Source organism: Myotis yumanensis, unplaced genomic scaffold (assembly GCF_028538775.1).
Source record: "Myotis yumanensis isolate MYYU_CA2020_CCGP unplaced genomic scaffold, mMyoYum1.0.hap1 SCAF_1, whole genome shotgun sequence".
Classification (NCBI taxonomy): domain Eukaryota; kingdom Metazoa; phylum Chordata; class Mammalia; order Chiroptera; family Vespertilionidae; genus Myotis; species Myotis yumanensis.
Genome location: NW_027223752.1, coordinates 226,173,602 through 226,197,659, shown reverse-complemented (window position 1 = coordinate 226,197,659; position 24,058 = coordinate 226,173,602). Strand labels below are relative to the sequence as shown.

General features: G+C 39.9%; 1 protein-coding gene across 1 annotated transcript in view; it reads right to left on the bottom strand.

Annotated features, from left to right (window-relative positions):
* DHX15 (DEAH-box helicase 15) overlaps window positions 1–23,765 on the bottom strand; it is a 56,338-nt gene extending 32,573 nt beyond the window's left edge. Inside the window, exons 1-3 of the mRNA XM_070398595.1 lie at window positions 23,553–23,765; window positions 15,791–16,226; window positions 10,056–10,249 (exon numbers count right to left, since the gene is read on the bottom strand). Coding sequence (XP_070254696.1) covers window positions 10,056–10,249; window positions 15,791–16,226; window positions 23,553–23,623 — 701 coding nt within the window. The 5' untranslated portion in view covers window positions 23,624–23,765. The remainder of the gene's footprint in view (window positions 1–10,055; window positions 10,250–15,790; window positions 16,227–23,552) is intronic.
* Window positions 23,766–24,058: the final 293 nt, after the last annotated feature.

Below are 24,058 nucleotides of genomic sequence, written 5' to 3'. Positions count from 1 at the left end.
GAGGTCACAAGTTTGATTCCTGATCAGGGCATACGTACAGGTTGCAGCTCAATTACCTGTAGGGGATGTGCAGCAGACAGCCAATTGATGTTCTGATTGCTATTTCTCTCATCTATGTTTTTATCTCTCTCACCCTCTCCCTTCCTCTCTCTGAAATCAATAAAAACACATAAAATAGAACTAGACATCTTACTGCATAAAAGAACTCCAAACAAAGGCCCCACATTCAGGAAATGGCATTGGTCCTACATCAATAGATTGATAAAAAGGAAAAAGAAAATATTTGAGGTTTGTAAAAATTTCCTATTTACCACTAAGGTTTTAGGTTAAGCCACTGCAATCCAGTCAAATCACGAGTGCCTCTATTAAAGAAAAGCCTCCCACATTAAAATGCCTACACAAATAGGTTTGCATTTCGTAATTTTTTCAGAGTTATAATAGATTAAGACTTCTGATAAAGACTATGACCAAACCAGAATAAATAATTATTCTTTTATTTTCCCTACCATGTACATTTTTGTGCTTTACACCTATCAGTAAAATACTTTTTGAATGACAACAGTAAGAAACAGAAGAACGACAAAGCTAAAACAGCTTTCACTTATCAAGAACTATTTTAGAAGACAGACTTCGTATAGTACAATGAATTTTAAAACACAGCTCTCTTCACTACTAAATATGGTAAAACTAAGCACCCTAACCATCCTTCCTTCACAATGTCAACACTATAAAATGGTTGATAACCAAAAAAAGAAAACAATTTCAAACATGGTCACAGTGACCATATCATACTTATTCAGTAACTACAGATAAAAGTTATCAAATTATCTTCCTTCATTCAAAACAATTTCTTCCAATGTTACTTCTGTACGGCCACAGGTACCAAAAAAATTGATCATCTAAGTATACATGTCAGCTTAAAATGAAGTTATCTAGCTATTTTTGGATTTAAAATGGCTAACACTATATACCTGCTGTAGTGGTAGAGCACTATATTTCTCAATTATATAGGTCTATGAAGTTAGGACAATTTCACAAACCTGGTCCATGCGAATACAGCAGTTTTAAAAAACAAGACCTTTGTCGTTCAATATTAAGATTTCAAGGATGCTTATGTACAATCCCCCAGCACAATCTGAGTTTAGATTGCTGTATAACCTTAAGATGTATGTAGTCATGCACTGCGTAAAAATGTTAACAGACCACACATACCACATAACCTAGGTGTGTAGTAGGCTATACCATCACAGTCAAGAGAATAAACTACTTTCTTGGGTATAAACAGGTTATTTAAGGTACAAAGAAAATGCATTCAATTTGTTAAATGATAGCCTATTTCCAGAGAAGAATAACTATGTTCAGCGCCCTTAAAGATTCAAAGCAATTTATATTAGTTTCCCATACTCAACATGTGATACCACAGGACTAGCTTGAGGTAGTTGACTTTCAATTGTGTATCATGCTACATTCCTTTTCAAGATGTCATCTTTGAAAAGCTGGACTTTTGACAGTTGCTATGATTAAAAAGCAAGTACAGCTGCCCAGCTGGTATGTCTCAGTGGCTGAGTGTGACCCATGAACCAAGAGGTGTCATGGGTTAGATTCCGTCAGGGTACATGCCCAGGTTGTGGGCTGGATCCCCAGTAGGGGGCATGCAGGAAGCAGCCGATTTAATGATTCTCTCTTATCACTGATATTTCTATCCCTCTCTCCCTCTCCCTTTTTCTCTTTCTGAAATCACTAAGAACATATTAAGAAAAAAATTGTATTAGATCCAATCATACTATACTGTCTGGGTGTTACCACTCCCGAGCTATGGGAAATCACTAAAGAGTGACAGGATCTTTAAAGAGGGTCATATTTGTGTTTTTAAAATATCATTTTGGCTCCTGGGTTGAGGATGAATTGGAAGGGGCAAGAGATATGCTGTGGTGGTATTTCCTCTCTGAAATCTAAATTTAAAAAAAAATTTTTAATTAAAAAGAGAAGTGCAGCTAGCCCTCGAACAACATAGTTTTGAACTGCATAGATCCACTTATACAGGTTTTTCTCAATAAATTCCTGCACTACTTTCCATCTGAGGTTGGGAGTCCACGGATGCAGAAGACCAACAATATACAGTGATCTACACCATTTGTTGCTATCTGTGGGGGATGGTGGTCCAGGAACCAATCCCCTGTGGATATCTAGGAACAACTCAAATTTTTGACATGGGCATGACAGACCAGCACCCCTAAGCCCCGTGTTGTTCAAGGGTCAACTGTATGAGACAAAAATCAGTACAGAAAATAAAGGTGGCAGTGCCCAATCTGAGTCCAACATTTAAGAAATTGCAGTGTTCCACTGGCACAGACATCACATTAGTAAATAATGGTGGTTAAGAATGAAATTAAAATATTGGGGTTTTCTTCTTTCAACTTATGTTTGGCATTTGTTTAAAGTGCTATTAAGTTGTTAGAATATACATACTTAAGTTGTTAGGACTGAGCTACTAAATAAATAGAATTCTGAATTATTTCTTTAGACCTAGGGTACTATGAAAAAAATTACTGACATTAAGCATACTATAAACCAAGGCAGCATGGAAACTTCTACCCTATTTAAAACCTAATCTTGCCCTAGCCGATTTGGCTCAGTGGATAGTGTCGGCCTGCAGACTGAAGAGTCTCGGGTTCGATTCCAGCCAAGGACACATGCGTGGGTTGTGGGTTCAATCCCAAGTGTGTGTGTGTGTGGGGGGGGTGTATAGGAGTCAGCCAATCGACGATTCTCTCTCATCATGGATGTTTCTCTCTCTCTCTCTCCCTCTCCCTTCCTCTCTGAAATCAATAAAGCAATAGATTAAAAACTAAATAAATAAAACCTAATCTTGCTATCAAAGTCTCAATGCCTCCTCCAATGTATGTGACATTCAAACTACCTCTTAAATGCTTCACAGCTTACCTCCCCAACCAAGGCAAAGCACCAGTGACACTAGTAACAGTTTCTTTATATACTTAATGTTCTTTTCATTGGTAAAGGATAAATAAAGATTTACTAATAGTGGGGCCTTGACTTACGAGTTTAATTCGTTCCGAGACCGAGCTCGTTAAGGAGCTCATTAACTCAAATTACTCTATCAACTCAATGCAAAAATCTGCGGAGAGACAGCTGGTATCTCAAAAACTCGTTAGTCGGGACACTCGTAAGTCAAGGCCCCACTGTACATAGGCTCAAGTTCAATGACATATTCCTAGGAAAACATTACAGCATGAGGCAACACTAATCTTACTATAGGAATGAGAACTTACAATGAGAACAAACTAGTAGATGTAAACAGTCACATAGAAAGGCAACATATATTATTTTGAATAAATTGAAATCTGCAATGTTTTAATGCATTCCTAATACAACAAAAAATGGACAAAAAGAAAGTAGACAAAATACCAAACCACATTTGTAGTATGTATCATCTCATGATTCTTAGTCAAAGTGCTTAACATTAGCAGTCAAAGCACACAGCTTTATTTCTGTAAACAATTAAAATAATTCAGGCCCTAGCTTGTTTGGCCCAGTGGATAGAATGTCGGCCTATGGACTGAAGGATCCCGGGTTCGATTCTGCTCAAGGGCATTTACCTCCGTTGCAGGCTCCTTCCCAGGCCTGGTTGGGGCACATGTAGGAGGCAACCAATTGATGTTTCCCTCTCTGTGTCTCTCCCTCCCTTCCACTCTCTAAGTATCAATGGAAAAATATCCTTGGGTAAGGATTAACACAACAACAAACAAACAAACAAATAAATAAATATAAAGATGTTTTTAAAAATAGAATTTTTAAAATTCTATGTATTTCAGAGTTAGAAAAACAGAAAAAAAATTTTTCTCTCAAAACACACTATCCAGCCCTGGCTGGTTTGCTCAGTGGTCAGAGCATTGGTCCACAAACCTATTCCTGGTCAAAGGCAAGGACCTGGGTTGCAGGTTAGATTCTCTGCCAAGGTATATGTACAGGAGACAACCAATCGATGTGTCTCTCTCACAATGATGTTTCTCTCTCTCCGCCCCCCTTATATTAAAAATCAATGGAAAAAAATATCCTCTGGTGAGGATCAAAAAACCAACCCAACAACCCCACCCCACTATCCAGTCCTCAAATTTTCACAGGTTTTGAAGAAAATGCCTAACCATCCTCACAAGAGAATTTACAGAAAGCTAGGTTGTTTTACATTTTTAAAAGACATTGGCACTCTAAACAAAAGGCCTTCTATAACTAATATCTTGCATGGCTTAAGTATAAGCACAAAGGTCAAATCCTACCCTATAGAATAAAAGCCTTAATATGCAACTCGACCCAACGGCAGAATGACCGGTCACTATGACGCGAACTGACCACCAGGGGGCAGATGCTCAACGCAGGAGCTGCCCCCAGCACGGAGACCCCAGGCCAGCCAAGGCGGGTGCCAGCAGGGTCCCCCCTGACCACCCCACAGATTGGCCCTGATGGCCAGCCAGGCTAAGGGACCCTACCTATACACAAATTTTGTGCATCAGGACTCTAGTGTAATAATATATGCATTCCTTTAGGAAATCAAGTTAGCTTTCTAGAAACTAACACAAGCCAACAGATTTTTAATTCTAGAGGGAGGACAGTGATTACCACCCAATCCCTTTCTAAATATCCAGTAAAACTACCTTTAACTTCAGTTTAAAACAAAGCCTACTTGCCGAAACCGGTTTGGCTCAGTGGATAGAGCGTCGGCCTGTGGACTGAAAGGTCCCAGGTTCGATTCCAGTCAAGGGCATGTACCTGGGTTGCAGGCACATCCCCAGTAGGAGATGTGCAGGAGGCAGCTGATCGATGTTTCTCTCTCATCGATGTTTCTAACTCTCTATCCATCTCCCTACCTCTCTGTAAAAAAATCAATAAAATATATTAAAAAAACAACAAAAAAACAAAGCCTACCACTAATTAACAGATGCTCAATAAATTAGCTTAAAATTAATCCTATGTAATAAAGAGGTGATATGCAAATTGACCACCAAGCCCTCGCACAAGATGGCCGGCAGGGGAGGGCAGTTCACTAAGGACTTCACTAAGTTGGTTTAATAAACCTCTTTCTAATAAACTGGGATAACTAAGTTAACGGGTAATAAGATCTAATAACTTCTCACAACAGAAATCTGCCATCAGCAGCAGCAGCAGCAGAGTAGCAATGTTGTCTTAGCACTTGCTGGGTGACAGGTATTACTTTAAGGGCTGTACACAAATTAACATATTTGATCTCAGAACAACCCTGTAAAATAATTACTAGCTCCATGTTCTGAAAAAGCACTAAGCACAGGGAAGTTCATTAATGTAGCCAAGATCACAGCTAATAAGTGGCAGAGCTGGCACACAACCAGGCACTGATTCTGAAGCCTGTGTTCTAGGATCTATTTCCTTTTGATTCTCTCCTTAAGCCATCTATTCTAAAATGAGATTGCTGTAATCTCTACATAGGCCATATGCAGTTGGTGCTTCAAACTGTTGTTTCCAAGGGCCCCAAAGAATCTGCTGTAGCAATATCTGATAATCCTCCCCAATGTCAACCTTAAAGGTTCTGTACCAGCCAGCCCCTTATTGTAGTAGTGTTGCCCTGGGCTCTTATTTTGACTCAATATTAGACCTCGAACCTAAAACTTATGTATTGTGTCCCAAACATTGAAGAAACTATCTTTGGACCCTTATTTTTAAATTCCTTTCATCTTCTTGCCTAGACTGGCTTTTGGAGATTAAAAAATTCTACAAGTTTCGAATCCATATTGTATGAGTAGTATTTCTTTGGCTGATCTGTTCAAAACTTCTATCCCTCAAGTTTTACAAGGGACTCATCACACCTTGAAACCCAAGACTATTCTTTTCTCACTGTCAATTATAAATTTCAACCATGTCTTACCTTTAACGTTTCTTGATTATCTAGAAGCTTGTCCTGAAGTTATATATAAAAACATGTGTCCTCCGAGAGAGATACAGCACATTTGCTTCATAAACATTTACCCCAGATCAGGTCCTTAGCCTTGTGACAGATTCCAAAATTGAAATGAATCTGATACCCAAAAGCAAAAACTACAAAATAAAAGGCAAATTATGTATACCAAATCACCCTACCATACCCTCTCCAAGAGATGTTTCAACAAATTAGGGAAAATGTCTTTCCATTAAAAATCTACCCCTTTTTCATGATTATGCTGCAAAGACTCCCAGTCTATTATTTTGAACTGGCAAATTTCACACTGTTACCCCTTCTATTCTCAAGATTTTTTTTTTTTAAAGGGTTCTTTGTGCAAAGCAAGTACACAGATACAGACACAATCTCTGTTCCCAAAGAGTTATACTCCAAGAGGGAGAGGCCAGTCTGTGACCACCATACTGTCTAAAAGCAGTCTATATTATCTCAAAAGAGATCTGGCATGGAGTGCTGACTTACACAAACCAGTTGGATACTTAAAATATACAAAATAGCCTTCTCAAATAAAAAGGTTATTTTCCCCTACCCCCCCAAAATAGTTTTTTTAAAATACTGTTCTATCAACCTAGAAAGCTCTTTCTGAACTCTGTAACACAACCCCTACTCTAGCAAACCATTACTTTCAATTCTCCTCTTCCCCAACCTAAATTGTGCTCTCAAATCATTATTTCATATGAATCCCAATATTTTCTTTCAGACGCCTAATCACAATTTAAAATTTTACATTTACTTTTTATTTGCTTTATGGAAACAGGAACCAGATTTACTTTATATTGTACCTAGCACCGCCTGACATACAGGAGATACTCAGTATTAACTGACTAAATGACTAAGTAAATTACAGGGTTCCCTCAATATCAAAAAGAGGGCAGTAATTTTAAAGTCAGGTAAAAAAATAAAAAAGGCAGCATCACCTAAAATAACAGTGAAATTAACTATTAAATTAACAACTTCAAATATTGTGATGTTTTCCAGAAGGTTCAAGACTATCAAACTTGTTTTATTCCCTAAAGAATTATCAGCTCCCTCAAAAAAAAAAGAATATCTTAAAAACTGTCATAACTGCAACTACAAAGTGCTTCTTAAAATCCACTGTAAAAGTCTATCAACCTCTTCTTCCATGAAAATAAATTAAGGTGTTTTTATCTGACTAGTCTCAAATTTGGCTATCTTTCTCTGACAGGTCTTGCTCTTCTTTGGCTACCTCACTGGTTTTTCTGTATGTTTCATAATTTCCAAGTTGGCAAAAGAAACACTTCAGAAAAAAAAAAAAGATGAGAGCAGACAAGTACATAACAAATGAAACGTGAAAACCATTTAGCAGTGGTGATTTTGCAAACTAACTTGCCTGTGGGGAAGGGATAGCTATTTAAGGCTACTCTAACACAGTGTGCGCTAATTTATCCTAGAACCAATCCTCTGAAAATGACTCATTAGACCTAGAACCTAAAATTTTTGTATAGTGTCCCAAACACTGAAGAAACTATCTTTGGACCCTTAATCTGTATAGAGATGACTTAAAGAGAAACTAATTTAGCTCAAGTACTCTCAAACAAACTTATACAAATAGTACTTATCATCAAACATGAATCGAAAAGAGATAATGGTTAAATTCTGAGTCCGTCAGGCAGAAACTTCTGAAGTCAGTCCTCCTTTGGTAAAAAAAATTTAAAGGCTTCACATAAATATTTAAAAACTATATATGAAAATAGCTAATGGAAGGTATTGATAGTTATCTGATGTATTCACTCTTCCTACCTAATTATGTAGCCAATCTTCATTTAGTTAAGGCTATAACTGTTTTTAACATCTATGTTCTCAAGATGAGTTGATAGATGACAATACAAAATATATCTAGGGATTCATAAACACTATTTTTGATGGAGCATTACCATTAGTCAAAACTACCACTAGACCAGTACTATTAAACAGGATTTAACATCACTTAAAGACATTACACTAAGTTAGCTTCTAGCTCTTCAGAAGATTTGAAAAGAAATCCCAATAACCTTACCCCGTCCGGAGTAAATTTTTTTTTAAAGTTTAGTTTTACCCTCTGGAAACCATTCCATTAAAAAAATAATCACAATGCCAAAAACACCTTCATTTGGAGCTATCAAGTCTGTTACTTGTTAATCTAGTAATAGAACCAGATTCTTTCACAAGCATACATCTTTTGAAAGCCTACCACTTCCTACACACACATACACTCTCTCTCTCTCTTTCTCTGTCCCAATACTGCATATAACTTTCTCATCTCCCATTTTCCAAATTCTGTTTTCCCTGCTCCACTGTGGCTTACCAAGAAAAGTCCAATGCATAGTGAAGCAAATGTCAGAGTATTCCTCCTAAAAATGAGTAAAAGCTGCCCTTTATTATCTACAAGCCCTTGACATTATCACATTTTTAAGTAATATAAAATCACAGCTTGTGATTTTCACTAAACTAAAAGGTTTATTCAATGAAGGTTTAGGTCATAGACAAACTGATTTAAGTAAACAAAAGTTCAACTGCTATTAAAATGATACCGAATTTATTAATCTCAAGTTCTAATAAAATAAAAAATATATCAAAGAAACTAGCTGGGTATTTTGATTAAGAAAAAAATGCAAGTTGTGATATCAGTTACTATATTTTAAAACCTTATCTTTGAGAGACATACACAGAAATATTTACAGATGAAACAGTATGATGTCTAGGATTTGCTTCAAATTATGAGATAGGAAAGGATTGGAATATGCATAAAACAGGACTGGCCATGATTAAAGATTCATGATAAATACACTGAAGTTCATTACACTATTCTACTGCATACATTAAAAAATTTGTGATATATATCGTTCCCTCCCATAACATTGTAGATATTTCTGCCATCAAAGACGCACGTTACTGCCCATATAATGTGTTCCAAAATTGTCTTTTATAAACAACCTCTAGGGGAAGATTGCATGGTGACAAATCATTTTTAGAAAATGATTTAAATGTCAAATATATACAGAATAAACAGAGCAATAAAGGGGAAAGATTTTTCAAAAGAATTACCATCAAGCAACATATATCACAACTTATGCAGAATGCAAGTAAGAGGAAAGCAAAATATTAAGCTAAATAAAATGTTAGAAAACTCAATATGGAAGTCAATCATGTACCATGCAATAATGAAGAGGAATGAGGACTTTGAGGAGACTCCAAGAGTGTATTACAGAACAAAAGATTTCTCCCTTTAGTTCATAACATGTTTGGTAATAGCTGTATAATTAACATTAAAAGCCCTCTCCCCTAAATAAATCATATTCCATCCCACATCATTCTTTCTAAAAGTAACTGTACTTTGCTAAGGTATGTCTATTTTTCTATCACATTTAAATGATACAAAATTTCACCTAAAATTCGGCACCAACTAAAATTTAACCTTTGAACTTCAATGTCTACTGAACATGTATTACAACCAAGAAACAGAATCCTATATAATAAAGGGGTAATATGCAAATTTACCACCACACCCTCGCACAAGATGGCTGCCCCCATGTGGTCACAAGGTGGCTGGCAGGGAAGGCGAATAGGCCAGCAGGGGAGAGCAGTTAGGGGCAACCAGGCCAGCAGGAGAGGGCAGTTAGGGGTGATCAGGCTGGCAGGGGAGGGCAGTTGGGGGCAATCGGGCCGGCAGGGGAGGGCAGTTGGGGGTGATCAGGCTGGCAGGGGAGGGCAGTTGGGGGCAGTCGGGCCGGCAGGGGAGCAGTTAGGCGTCGATCAGGCTGGCAGGGGAGTAGTTAGGTGGTGATCAGGCTGGCAGGCAGAAGTGGTTAGGGGCAATCAGGCAGTCCCGGATTGTGAGAGCCGGCAGTTGGACATCCCCTGAGGGGTCCCAGATTGGAGAGGGTGCAGGCTGGGCTGAGGGACACTCCCCCCCCCCCCACCCCGCATGAATTTCATGCACCGGGCCTCTAGTCTATAATAAAAATGCTATCTAGTAAGTCTAAGGTCTACTCTGGACTACTCTAAATTTGGGTGACTTGAGACTCCACCAGAAAACTCAGAGAAAGTGTCCATTTTTAAAGATAGTACTTACTTAAGAATGGTTTTTGCACTACTGCAGTCTTCAAATCGAATGGAGTAACCAACTTCCTGGCCCAACATCACATCCATTTCATCAGCAACTCTCTGAGCCACACTCATTGCAGCCACTCTCCTGGGTTGGGTACAGGCAACTCCTCTCTTGGGTCCTGGTAATGATCGCATGTACTCCACACACCACTGTGGAATCTATCAAATAATTTCACATTTAAATTAATTCTACTCTGCCTGCATATCAAGTTTATTTAACATTAAGTACTTTACCACATTCGAATAACTGAACACAAAATTCAATTAGGCACACCACAAATTATTTTTTATGACTCAAACTTATAATAGTATGAGCACTCTAAGCCAAGGAAGGGTCATTGACTAACACTGACATAACTGTACTCCTGAGTAGACTAGGTCCACTGAGGCTTTGCTGAATATGCCAGCAAAGGGGTGGGGAACATGCGGCTCACAGCAGCACTAGGCCCTTGAAATCATTTGATCTGGCCCTGCCAAGGTATTAGGGGTGAGTTAATTACATGTTTGACCAAATACAGCAAGCTAACTTTTAAGCTGATAATTTTGTATGGCCCGAGGATGATGTTATAAATATCCAAATGGCCCTTGGCAGAAAAAAGGTTTCCCACCCCTGCTGTACAATATCAACAGTTCCACCATTGACCATTTCTCTATTTACTGGGGGGAAAATCCAACTAAGGAAAAACTCTACTTTATAACAAAGGTTAGTTTCAAAAAAAGAAAAATCAAAGAAACTATAACTTGAATTCCTATTCAATTTGAGTTACAAAATGCAAGAAACTAGAAATCACATCCACTTATAATTATATAGCTGTTATCTTTTAACTTAATTCAAAATTTGTTTCATAAGCCAGCAGAATCTAAGAGAGGTATGCAAAATGGCAACACCTTAGGTAACATACTAAAAGTCAATTTCAGTCACTGTCGAATAGAACAGGACCTAGAGAAGCAGCAGCAGCATTTCCCTGAAGAAGGGAGGGCAGCCAAGGGGAAAGGAAGAAAAACCAGCAAGCACAAGTTGGTTGACTGCCATGAACAGGGCATTTCCTGCCTATTTTATCATCAATAAAAGCTACTAGGTCTATAATTTCATGGCTCTTCACTCATTACTTGGAAAAAACAACAACACATGGGAAAACTCTAAGCACTTTTCTACATTAAATGGGAATCCATTGATCATACAAGGACATGATGGGTCTCCATCAAAGCTTTCAAAAACCCATCAGACTCTAATGCTAAAAAAAAAAAAATGCATGTGGGAGGATTTTTTTGATATAGAATTTGTACAATAATACCTGAAGAATACTGATTGCTGTACTATTATTACGTTTTAGTTAGGTTACTTCTATAACTTTGGGATGTGTTGTTACTGACAAATAATATGAAAGAGGGAGGGGTGGTTACACTGCTTCTCTAGAAGCACAACAATGCATTTCTTTTTTAAAAATATATATTTTTATTGATTGTAGAGAGGAAGGGAGAGGGAGACAGAGAGAAACATCAATGATGAGAATTATTGATTGGCTGCCTCCTGCACACCCCCTACTGGGGATCGGGCCTGTAACCCAGACCTGTGTCCTTGAGTGGAATTGAATCCAGCACCCTTCAGTCCTCAGGCCGATGCTCTATCCACTGAGCCAAACAAGCCAGGGAAATGTGTATCTTTAAAGGATTTTAAATGAATGAAAATACTGAACTACAAGAGAAGTGGCTCTCTGAGTCTATAAACCCACAGGCCAAAAGGTTTAAGTGGTTTTCCTGCAAGGAGATAGATAGATAGATAGATAGATAGACAGACAGACAGACAGACAGACAGACATAGAATCTCGCAGGAGCATCTGCCCCCTGGTAGTCATTGCACGTCATAGCTACCAGTCGGATGGTCGCTTAGCCTTTTATATATATAGATATAGATATATCTTCATTTCAGCAAGCCTCTCACAAACACAAAAAGCACTTCAGAAAGCCAAACAAAATGAAAAAAAAAATTCAGTGGTCAATTAAAGCTATTCAAAATTACTTCAAAATTCTCAAGGCAAGAATGCTCATAGATTTTTTAAATTCACCCCAGTGAAATGGATAGCTTACTCACACTTAAAAATTAAAATATAAACAGTTTTGGCTAATTCAGCCATTTTAAACTTCTGATCTCAGAAACTCTTTATATTCTTAAAATAACTTAGGATGACAAACAACTAATAGATTTATATATTAGGAAATTAAAATGAAATAGTTAAAATTCCTAATAAAAATTCACCCCACGTTAACATAAACATTTTCTATGAAAAATAACTACATCTTCCAAAGCAAAAAACGTCTAGCAAGAATACATGTTTGACATTTTTGCTTATCTCTAACGTCTAGCTTAACAGAAGACAGCTGGATTCTTTTATCTGCTTCTATTTTGAATGTTCTGCAATACTTTTGTTTTGCGTGTTAAGTGTACAAATAAAATCCCAGGAACTTTGTAACAGCTTCAAGAACTTTCACGGGTTCCCAGACAATATTTGAAGAACCGCTAAGTTAATCCATCTATTCATATTTCTAAGAATAGCATTGAGAAAGGAAGTAGGTCCTGAAATATGCAGGCTACTGGCTATTCACGCCAGGGTTCGGATATTCTAGAACTATTTCTTTCTCTTTCAGCTCCTTCCTTCCTAAAAACAGATCCTCAACCCTCTAGTCTTCTTGTTTTATATATCATCTTGAGTGGTCTTACTCTTCTAACTTCTAATACTACCTATAATACATCAAATGTCAATCCTAACTCTTACCTAGTGGTCATTTCCACCTGAAGAATATTTTATTGGTATCCCAAATTAAACAAGTTTAAAACCAAAACTATTTCACCTTCCTCCAAATATTTATTAATTCCTCTCAGGCCCCCTACTTAATAAAAAGTTACAACTTAATTCCTAGCTATCATTAATTCTCCACTCTACTACCCCATACAGAGTCCAAATTTTTGTTAACCTCCTGCAGTCTGTCATCAACCTTCTTACCAGAGAGGACATTTTGTAAAAATCCTTGTCATTCCCCTCCAATTATAAAGCTCTGACGGATATGTAGTACTTTCAATAATAAAGATGGACGGATGGATGGATGGAAGGAAGGAAGGAAGGAAGGAAGGAAGGAAGGAAGGAAGAAAAGCTGATGGCTTCTCAATCTACAGCAAGATATATTAAGGCCCAACCTACTGCTCCAGTTCCACTAACCCTACCCCACTCTAAACATCCTACATTCTGTCCAGGGCATACAATGCTTTCCATTCTCTAAACCTATGCCCTTGCTCATACTGTCCCTTAGCTGAACTAGCTTTACTTTCTTATATATGGGAACCACATGTGCATATTGGATTGCAATGTAAAATGTCTTTATTGAGTCTCAATCAAGTTAGTCATTATTTAAATGTGTTTGGAGAATTTCATTTTTCTGCTAGGCACAATAAGATAAAACAAAAAATGGCTGACTACTCTTAATGGTTTTGAGTTTACTAAGAGTATACCAAAGAGCATTTGGGTGAAATTCATTATTTAACTGTTCAGTTTCCCCTCAAATTCCCCAAATGCCCTGCAATCCTCAGTATCCAAATATTTTAAATCTCTAAACAAACAAAAAAATTAATCGAAATAATCATAAACCTGTTTTGAGTTGACTGGACCTTTCTCTACACTGCTAAAGAAACTCATCTAAACACATACACACACACACACACACACACACACACACACACCACCAGAAACTCATCTTTGAAATAAAATTTAACCATAAAAGACCACAGAATAGCAGTATGAAATAAATGCAACTTTGGCTGTGAGACAAAGGGAAAAAGTTAAATAGTGAGTTCATCTAAATCTACTATGTAATCCAGGGAAATCCACTAAACCTAATATTCTCATAAATCTAAGCCTCATTTTGCTCATCTATAAAATGTGATTAACAACTTCCTTGCAGAAATGTTGAAAAACTTAAGTAATACACACCAAGTACACAGTGCCTGGCTTTAACTAATTAAATGGGTGCTGTTAATACTATGCAAATGAGATAAGCTAGATGTATTAAAAATACTATATTAATAAGTTTCAGAGTTGTATCTTTTCATGTATTTAATTCTTTAAATTTCTATCAGATGATAAAAATAAACCAACAGTTTCAGTTCCTAATATCAACACTAAGTTTTCCTTCATTTAAAAAGAAAAATCACTATGGCCCAGTGGTTCTCAATCTTCCTAATGCCGCGACCCTTTAATACAGTTTCTCATGTTGTGGTGACCCCCAAACATAAAATTATTTTCGTTGCTACTTCATAATTGTAATTTTGCTACTGTTATGAATCGTAATGTAAATATCTGATATGCAGGATGTATTTAGGCAATCCCTGTGAAAGGGTTGTTTGACCCCCAAAGGGGTCGCGACCCACAGGTTGAGAACCGCTGGCTTAGACTTTAATAAAAGCTTCCTACTTTAATTGCTATTGTGGCCTTCAAAATGCCTCCATGAAATACTCAAACTGATATATTTGTGGCATATGTAATTTAAAATAAGGATAACTTGTATATGCAGTATGCTTAAATATAAACATGTATCATCATAGGTACATAACATGGAAAACAGGCCAATAGAAAACACACCATATTAATAATTATAAGTAATCATTAAATTCATTTCAACACTTCCCTGAATTTTCCAAATTTTCTACAATGGCCAGGAATTACAAGTTGAAATTTTTAATTGATGGATCAGGTTAGAACCTATGAAAATATGGTTAACCTCAATCTTAGCAAAAAAATGTGAATTAAAATCATACTAAAACACCATGTTCCACCTATCAGATTCAAGTTCAGTAGAACAAGCAAATGGTTTCCCACATATGCTGTCATGCATGTTCATGGAAAGGTAAACTGATATGTTACCTATTGAAAGCTATTTGGTTTCATGTATCACAATTACACAAATAATCCGCTGACCCAGCAATTCCCACTTCTGGGATTTATCCTACAGATAATACTTGCTCATACAAAACAACCATTAGAGCAGCCTAGATATCAATAACATGGATCCAGCAAAAAAATGGCTTACCCATGTTTGAAAATGTCCTGGATATATTACTAACAAGACACTAATTAAGTGTTTAGCTGTGTGTGTGTGTGTGTGTGTGTGTGTGTGTGTGTGTGTGTGTGTGTAGGGGGGTATCTAGGTGGATGGAGGTCAGGAGTAAAGAGACTTTAACTTTAGCTCTTCCATTTTAAAAATAGATAATAATCACATGGTTCAAAACAATTACAAAAACACACACAAATAAATCAATGCAAAGAAACAAGCAAGAATGACAAAAGTGGAAACCATTTCAAAGGTTCAGATTTCTTCACCCAAGCACTAGAAAATAAACCTTAATCCCAAATTTGTACTACCCCAGAGTCAAAGTGGGAGGCAGAACACCACTCTGCCATCCTTAATGTTAACAAAACCAGAAAACAAAAACAAAACAGCACTATTTCCCCCTACAGATTCAGGAAAACAGGTACTCCCTACTGGATTCCCACTCTGAAAGTCACTAAAAAGTATGAAACACCAAAGCAGCCATTTTTCAAGATACCCTACCAGGCAGCAGACAATGAGAATGACCAGAAGGATCAAATAAACATCATTTAATAAACTTAAACATTAATAAAACTTGTAGCATGATATACAGTAACTCACCTGTGTTGTTTTACCAGACCCAGTTTCACCAACCAGTACAAAGGACTGATGTCTAACCAGAATATCTGTAAACCTATCCTTGTATTCCCAAACAGGGAGCTGAAGCCGTTTCTTTAAAATATCATAGTATCGAGGAGTATGGGGCAAATTGGTAAACGGATTAATGCACTGTGGAAGTGATGTGTGTCCTGCATGTCCGGTGTGTGTTGAATGTGCTGAGTGGGTTGAATGTGTTGAATGTGCTGAGTGGGTTGAGTGAGCTGAATGGGAAGCTTTTAGAGGTGGTAATCCAGCACTGATAAGCATAGCATTAGTGGAAGCTCGCAATTCCTTCTCTTTTTCTTTCTCCCTCTCCCGCTCTCTATCTCCTCTATCACGTTCTCGGTCCCGATCTTTAGACCGATCTTCCCGATCCCGGTCACGATCTCGATCCTTCCTAAAGAAAAGAAAGAAAAAAATTTAGAATTCACATTCTGAATTTTATGCAAAATTTATGTTTACAGCACTGTTATATTCACAAAGTAAATGTGCAACAACCAAATAAATACACTGATATAAAACTCGAATTACATAAGTACCAGAATAAAAAAGAACTTATAACCAATGTATAAACATCCTTCCACCTTTCTTGATGACACCTCAAATTCTGTTAAGGGACAGTCTCTTCACAACCTTTAGCCATCAGATAACACAAGAACTCATTCTGCAAGTAAAATAAAATCCCTTTCTAGGCAGAAGTTCAATACTGAGGGCAGGGGTGGGGAAAAGGTAGAAGCAAATCAGGTAAAAAAAAGAAAAAGATAAAAAGAAAGGATGATATCACAAACTCCCAGAGTCTTCTTCAAGTATGTAAAAAGGTATTTTTTGCACTTAACATTATGTTCAAAATTTAGCAAGAATACTGCTTGTAGACACAAAGACAATTCCACTTCACATTATAGTAATCTAAGTGTGAGTTCTACTTCTCAGCATTTTCCCAATTTTGTTCAATAAGCATACATTGCCGTATAAGAAAAATTAAAACACTTTTTATTCTTGTTTCATTTACTCTTGCATGATATCCCTAAAGCAAAAGTAAAACATTGGAAGTACTTTGTAAACCTATGTACACTACTACATTATTTAAAATTGTACAGATGTGCACTATATGAAACTAGGCCAATTTTAAATAGTCAATTCTAATATCTACTTCCAGTTACTACAGAGGATCCCTAACACAGTAATTTAGAAATAATCTATGCTTATTCATTCTACAAATCCAGTTTACTTCAGACCAAGTCCTATGGCAGACAAACTTGCCACAGGTGTTTGGACCTAGACTTGAAACAGACAACATGGAGCTATGACACAAGCCACTAGATAGGTCACTGCTCCTTATTCATAACACACAAGACATACAAATTTCCTACACCCTGATTGTCAGAAGCAGAGTGGAAGACCATTAATTCTCTGTAACAGCACATCAGCTGGGCAACAGTAACACCACCACCCCCCCCCCCCCCGGAGAATACAACTAAAATGCTAAACCCAAGAGGAAGGATGGTTCCCCAATTACAGAAATAAACTAACCAATTTGATCTCGTCCTTCCCAAATATATATAAACTAGAGGCCCAATGCACAAATTCATGCACAGGTGGGGTCAAGCTGGGGGGAGGGGATGTGGGAGGTTGCCACCCCCAATTGGGCCGGTTCACTGGCGGCAATGGACATCATAGCAATGGTGGTTCGTGTGTTCCCATCGCTGGCTTTTTATATATATACTAGAGGCCCGGTGCACAAAAATTTGTGCACTCGCGGGGGAGCAAGGGTCCCTCAGCCCGGCCTGTGCCCTCTCGCAGTCTGGGACCCCTCAGGAGATAACGACCTGCTGGCTTAGGCCTGCTCCTGGGTGGCAGAGGGCAGGCCCAATCCCTAGGTGCAGCCCCTGGTCAGGCTCAGAGCAGGGCTGATTGGGGAGTTGGGGCGCCGCCCCCTGTCATGCACAGAGCAGGGCGGATCGGGAGGTTGTGATGCCACCCTCAGTCATGCTCAGGGTGGGGCCGATTGAGGGGTTGGGGCACCGCCCCCTGTCACACTCAAGGCAGGGTTAATGGGGAGGTTGCGGTGCCACCCCGTCACGCACAGGGCAGGGCCCATCGGGGGGTTGGGGCACCTTCCCCTGTCACGAACAGAGCAGGGCGGATAGGGAGGTTATGGCCCTGCCCCGTCACACACAGAGCTACAGGGCGATCAGGGAGTTTGGGCGCTGCCACCTGTCATGCTGATCTGGTGCCAAGAGGCCTCCCGGCTCCGCTGATCCCGGTGCTGGGAGGCATATTACCCTTTTACTATATAGGCAGCTGGCTGGTTTGCCCTGAAAGGTGTCCTGGATCAGGGTGGGGGTCCCCACTGGGGTGCCTGGCCAGTCTGGGTGAGGGGCTGAGGGCTGCTTTCAGGCTGGCGGTTGTTGACTGAAGCTCCCAACTGCTCCTTTTTTTTCTCTTTTTTCTATTTTATTCTCGGCCAGCTTTAGCTCTGGCTCTAGCTCTGAGGCTTCATATCTGGTTTGTTTGCCGTTCTATAATCAAAACAATGTATAACTTCAGGCTGAAAGCTGGTTTCTTGGGTTTTGTTTAGCTTCTACATTTGCAACATAGTACATAGTTGCTTAGAGTTGCAACTCAGAGGCCGGCAAGTCAGGCGGGGAACGTTGGAGTCTGCAGTCACTGGAGCAAGCAAGCCTCATGTTCGCTTCCAGCTGCCTGGCTGCCGGCCGCCATCTTGGCTGACAGTTAATTTGCATAAGGATATGCTGATTAGCCAATGGGAAGGGTAGCGGTCATACGCCAATTACCATGTTTCTCTTTTATTAGTGTAGAAGATATAGATTCTATTCCACGGGAATTTATTTATATTCACATACATATATCCCAATGCACACCACAGGACACATAACCTGGGATGAAAGTCTCTCATCCCATCTGGCACAAAAAGGAATTCAAAGGAAATCTTAATAAACATACAAGATGAAGCATCAATTCAAATCTTGAGCTTCCTAGCCTATCTTCGAAACATCCCATTAGTTATCCTTTCATTGCTTCTCTCATTCTGCCCCTGGTCTAAGGTGCTCATTTATATTGCCCCCAAAATGTGAATGAGGAAGTTTATAATAGAAACGTGCCCAGCAAAATGAGAAGCACTGTAGCCACAAATGGTCCAAAGACTGGATATCTTTAAAAATCACAGAACATAAAAGAATCTTTAAAGAACAACTGATCTAAGTAAAAACAATTCACATTTGTAGCACTCCACAGGTCGCTGGGGGGGAGGGGGGGGCGGTGCTACAATATAAAGTTTAATTAACATCTTTCTCCCATATCTCTAGCACAGCACCAAGCACTTAACATATGGACCTGACCTTTCAAGGTTATAAAATATGGGAGCAGAGAGTGATGGACAAAGTAAATCATATTATCACCTTGCTTTTTGTTACAGTAATATCTATGCTAACAAAGATGTTTTTAAAGGACCTATTAAGCACAAAATGCATTCTGAAGGCACAAAGATTAAATGAAATGGGGGTAACTGGGATATAAAAGTAAAAGAAGCACTGAGCTGCAGAAGGCAAATCATCTCAAAACGTTGCTTATGATTCAAACTGTTGACTGTCAACGGGGAAGGAAAAATAAAAACTAAATGTCAGTTGAGGGTTCAAAGCCACTGCTTCATAAGTATGTGTAGACTTGCTCATATGCAACTTTTATTTTAATTAGGCACTTTTTTGTTGTTAATCCTCACATGAGGATGTTTTTCCACTGATTTTTTTAGAGAGAGTGGAAGGCAGAGAAATATTGATGTGAGAGAAACACATTGATTGGTTGCCTCCCACACGAGCGAACCAGGGCCCCGGTGGGGAGAAGCCTGCAACCAAACCACATGCCCTTGATGGGAATAGAACCTGGGACCCTTTGGTCCACTGGCTGATGCTCTATCCACTGAGCCAACATGGCTAGACCAAATTAGGCTCTTTTATTATAAAGGAGTTTCATTGTTATGAAGATACACTAGTTGAGGTATAATGCTTTAAAACTATCAAAACAGTGCTTTATAATCACTTAGCCACAATACTGGCAAGGGGAAAATATGAGTTGTTCAACAGGTGGTTCTGTACTCTCTCGGTTCAATCCTAGCTCAGCACTTAGGCTAACTAGATGACCAGTTATTTATTTCCTCCTTTTTAAAAAGTGGTTACTCATATGCCCTGTGGGGTAGTTCAAGAATTAAATGAAATACTGCTTATCATTCAAGGTGTTGTTTTTTTTTTAATTTACAATAACATGTTAAAATTCCACATGGAATAACAGGTACTAGAATACTGCTAATGGAGATATGAACTAGTAATCAAAATGAGAATTATTTTACACAAGCATTGCTTTTTTAATATGGTAATCTCCCTTCCAGGAACTTCTCTTAAGGATGTAAGTGTGCAAATATGTACACGTAGGATGTTCACCATACTTTTCATTTACAAAATGATAGACTGGAAAATTACCAAAGCATCAAAGAACAGGAAATTGGTTAAGCAAATTATGACACACCTTCACGAGTGGAATACTATGCAGCCAATGAAAAGGTTAATGTAGTCCTATTCTGTAGTTTGACATATTTCCAAGTAAATAAAAACATATATTGAAACATCCCACTGATATTAAATATAATTCATATTTATGAACAAATATTCAGAAATCTTTTTTAAAAGTTCATCAAAGGATTAAAGACAGATGAAAATTTCATGGCATTCTTTGCCTTTTTGTTTATATCTTCATGTATGGAGCAAGTTAATCTCACCTACATCCGATTGTAGTGATTGTTGCTTTTATATATAAAGCATCTAGAATAGTTTCGACAAAACAGTATGTACTCTACAGATATTATTAGCATATTTGTTCCACATTTCCACAATTAACAGAAACGGCTCTCATCAGGAATATCGAAAACTAACATCAAAGTGAAAAATGTCCCTATTTTCAAAAAATTTCCCCCATACTTCAACAGTAGGTTGTCTTTTCGGTTAGTATATGTATGAATTTGTGGGACGATGGGGGAAAAAATGAGGTCAGTTTATATCATAAACCTTTAACTTATCCACCTGACCCCAAAATTAAAATATACCAGGAATAAATAAAGCTATACAGGATGGAGAAAAAGTAGGTTTACAGTTTTTTGTATGGAAAATAATACAATAATTAATAAATAATACAAGAATAAACTGTTTTTGCATGTTCAAAGCTGTAAACCTACTTTTGCCCCATCCTGTATATAGTTTGGGAGCTTGAATCTGAGTGAAATCTCCCCTGAATCAATCACCTCCCCTTCTCAGTACTGGGGAAATGGTACAGCCATGTTTGGCAGTGTACCCTCTCAGATAAAACCACCTGCTAATACCAAGGCTTAAAAAAATAATCTGCAAGACTGCACGACAGTCAACAAAAGTGATTTTTGGGGGGGTTAATCCTCACTTAAAGACCTTTTTTTCAATGATTTCTAGGGAGAGTGGAAGGGAGAGGGAGAGAGAAACATCCATGTGAAAGACACATTGATTGGTTGCCTCCCACATGCACTCCAAACAGAGCCAAGGATAGAGCCTGCAACAGACCAGAATCGAACCTGGGACTCTTCAGTCTGAGGGCTGATACTCCATACCTGCTTGGGCAAAAGTGACTTTTAAGTTATAAAATATACAGGGGGAAAAACCGAGCACTAATAAACATGGTAAGCTCACTGCTAAAGAAAATTCGTTTTATGAGATGATATTCAGGTGACACAGAAATAGCTATACAAATGTCCCTCCAAAATATCTCAGAACTTGGGCTTTATTACAGGTAGAAGTCATATAATAACCAAGGGAGTCAACCATAAGGTCACACCACCTTTGACCTAGGAAGATACCTGTTCTGCAAGAGAAAGGGAGCAAGCCATGTACAATGGGACCACTAATGTCAAGAAAAGCATTTTAATGGTGCACATACAGACAGCCATCAATTGCATCTGAGCCAGATGACAATTAATTTTGCTTCACAGGAACCAAAAACCAAGTGTTCCCCACTTTACTGATCCACATCATAAATGTCCCTAAAAGAGGCTTTAATGAGTCTTAACTAGTCATAGTATGTGTGCTGTAATAGAAAAAGAGGCTAAGAATGAAAATAAACAATCAAGGATCTAAATCCAGCTGTGAACTGTGTAAATTTGCATAAGCCACCTTAACAACTCTGGGTCTCCCTTTCTCATCCCTGAAGTGGAGTTGACTGCACTCTCTTTTAAAATCACTTCCAATTCTAAACAGTCCATGACCAGCAGCTCTAACACTCTCAAGTTTTGTGTGTGTGTTTTGGGGGGAGGGACAGACTAGAGAGAAAGACTAAAGTTTAACATTGTAAACTAAGAAATGTACAAGGTTAAAATGCTACATACTTCTGCTTCCCGTATCCAATACAAGGGAGGGTGTCAAAACGTACACCTTTAACCTGCCCGGGCTTATACTCTAGACACGGCTTTGGATGAACAAAAACTCACAAAAGTTATACAGATGACCTGAAACAGTGATCTGAAACACATACACACCATAAAACCATAAAACTATGCAAAGCAGTTGGATACCCAGACTTTTGTGTTTTTGCTTGAATTATCCAAATAAATACCTTTACTTCAGGAACAAAAGCTCACGCTGAACAAGAAATGATTTTGATGCAACTGTTAAATTCACCGGTACCTTTCAAGACACGCTGTAAGGGAAAGGAATCTGAAACACCACAAGTCTCTGTGGTATTTCGACTCTCAAACTCTCCACTGGCGATATTCTGCCAGAAATACCAAAAAACATTTTTTTTTGCAAAGAGTCTTCTTGTTTCAAAAGAACAAAGGCGGGACGGGTGGAAATCCAAAAGAACTTATGGGCAAAAACGATGCCTTCTAGTTCCTATCCCAGGCATGCCCAACAGCCACTGTTTGGGCCAAGGCAGGAAATAAAGGAGATGGCGGGAGCGTGGGCAGAAAGCGGAAGTTTGCCTAGTGTCTACTTTGTACTGTTTGAATGGACGGAGGCACGCGCTCTCCCGCCAAAGTGTGAACGCAGCGGCCCCGAACCACCAGCCTCCCTGCCCCTCGGGTCAACTCCACGTCTTCCCCTCTCCCCGCAGGCCCGCTCCTCTCCCTTCCCCGCCCGCATGCCTCACTCAACTCCCGCCACCCCCACACCAGCCGCCAAGGACCCACGCGCGGCTCTCACTTCCCGCCCGCCCTCCTTTCTCCCGGCTGGGCCCCCGCCGGCCCCCAAGGCCCGACCGCTCCGCCCGAGAAGTGCCTGACGCCCTCGGAAGCCAATACTCCCGCCGCACTCCCCACCCCCAGCCCCGCCCGGGGCATCAGGCCTCACCCGGGAACCCAGGCCACGAGGTCCGCGCTTTCCTCCCGCCCGCTCCCCTCCAAGTGACTTTTGCTTGGCTCAATCCGGGGAGAAAGGCGCCCTCGTGGCCACCACAGGCCTCTTCACCCTCCCGACTGGGCCGGGCGGCGGCCGCGCAACACATCTCCCCGCGCCCTTGCCCGGCCGAGTGCCCGGAGTGGCGCCGTTCTCCCCGACCCGCCGCTAGTAAGCCGAACCCAAAGGGAAACAAAGGGCCGGGCTCCGGGCCCCACTCCGCCAAACTGGCCCTGGCCCGCTCCCCGCCGGGACGCCCAACAAAGCCCGAGCCGCTGCCTCGCGCCCCCGGCCTGGCTTACCCATCGGTCCCCGCACGCTTCTTGCCGGAGGGGTAATCCTCCCCCAGGTCTAACCGGTGCCGCTTGGACATCTTCGAGCGTGCGATTGCGAAGGAAGTGAAAAAGAGAAGCCGGCGGCCTTATCGGCGCAGTCGACGGCAGCTACTTAACTCTGGAGGGCCCCCACCCCTCCCGCTACAACAGCCTACACCGTGCGGCCGGAACCAGGAGGTAAAATGGCGGCGGCGACGAGGGCTGGGCCTGCGTACGCGCTTCCGCAGCGTGCCGTGCGTGCGTGCGTGCGTGCGTGAGCGCGCACGCTCCGGAGGCGGGAATTCCAGGCCCGCCCTACTTCCTTCCGCAGGCCTCCTTCTCTTCCAGGCTCGTCTTGCACCGGAGCGGCTGCTGGGCCGTGGGATCCCCCGATTGCCTTCATGCCCCTCTGATCAGGAAACTGAGAGAGGAAAATGGTCAGTCCCAGCTAGGAAATCCTATCTATCTGGAGTAGCCTGGAATTAGGAGAGTTT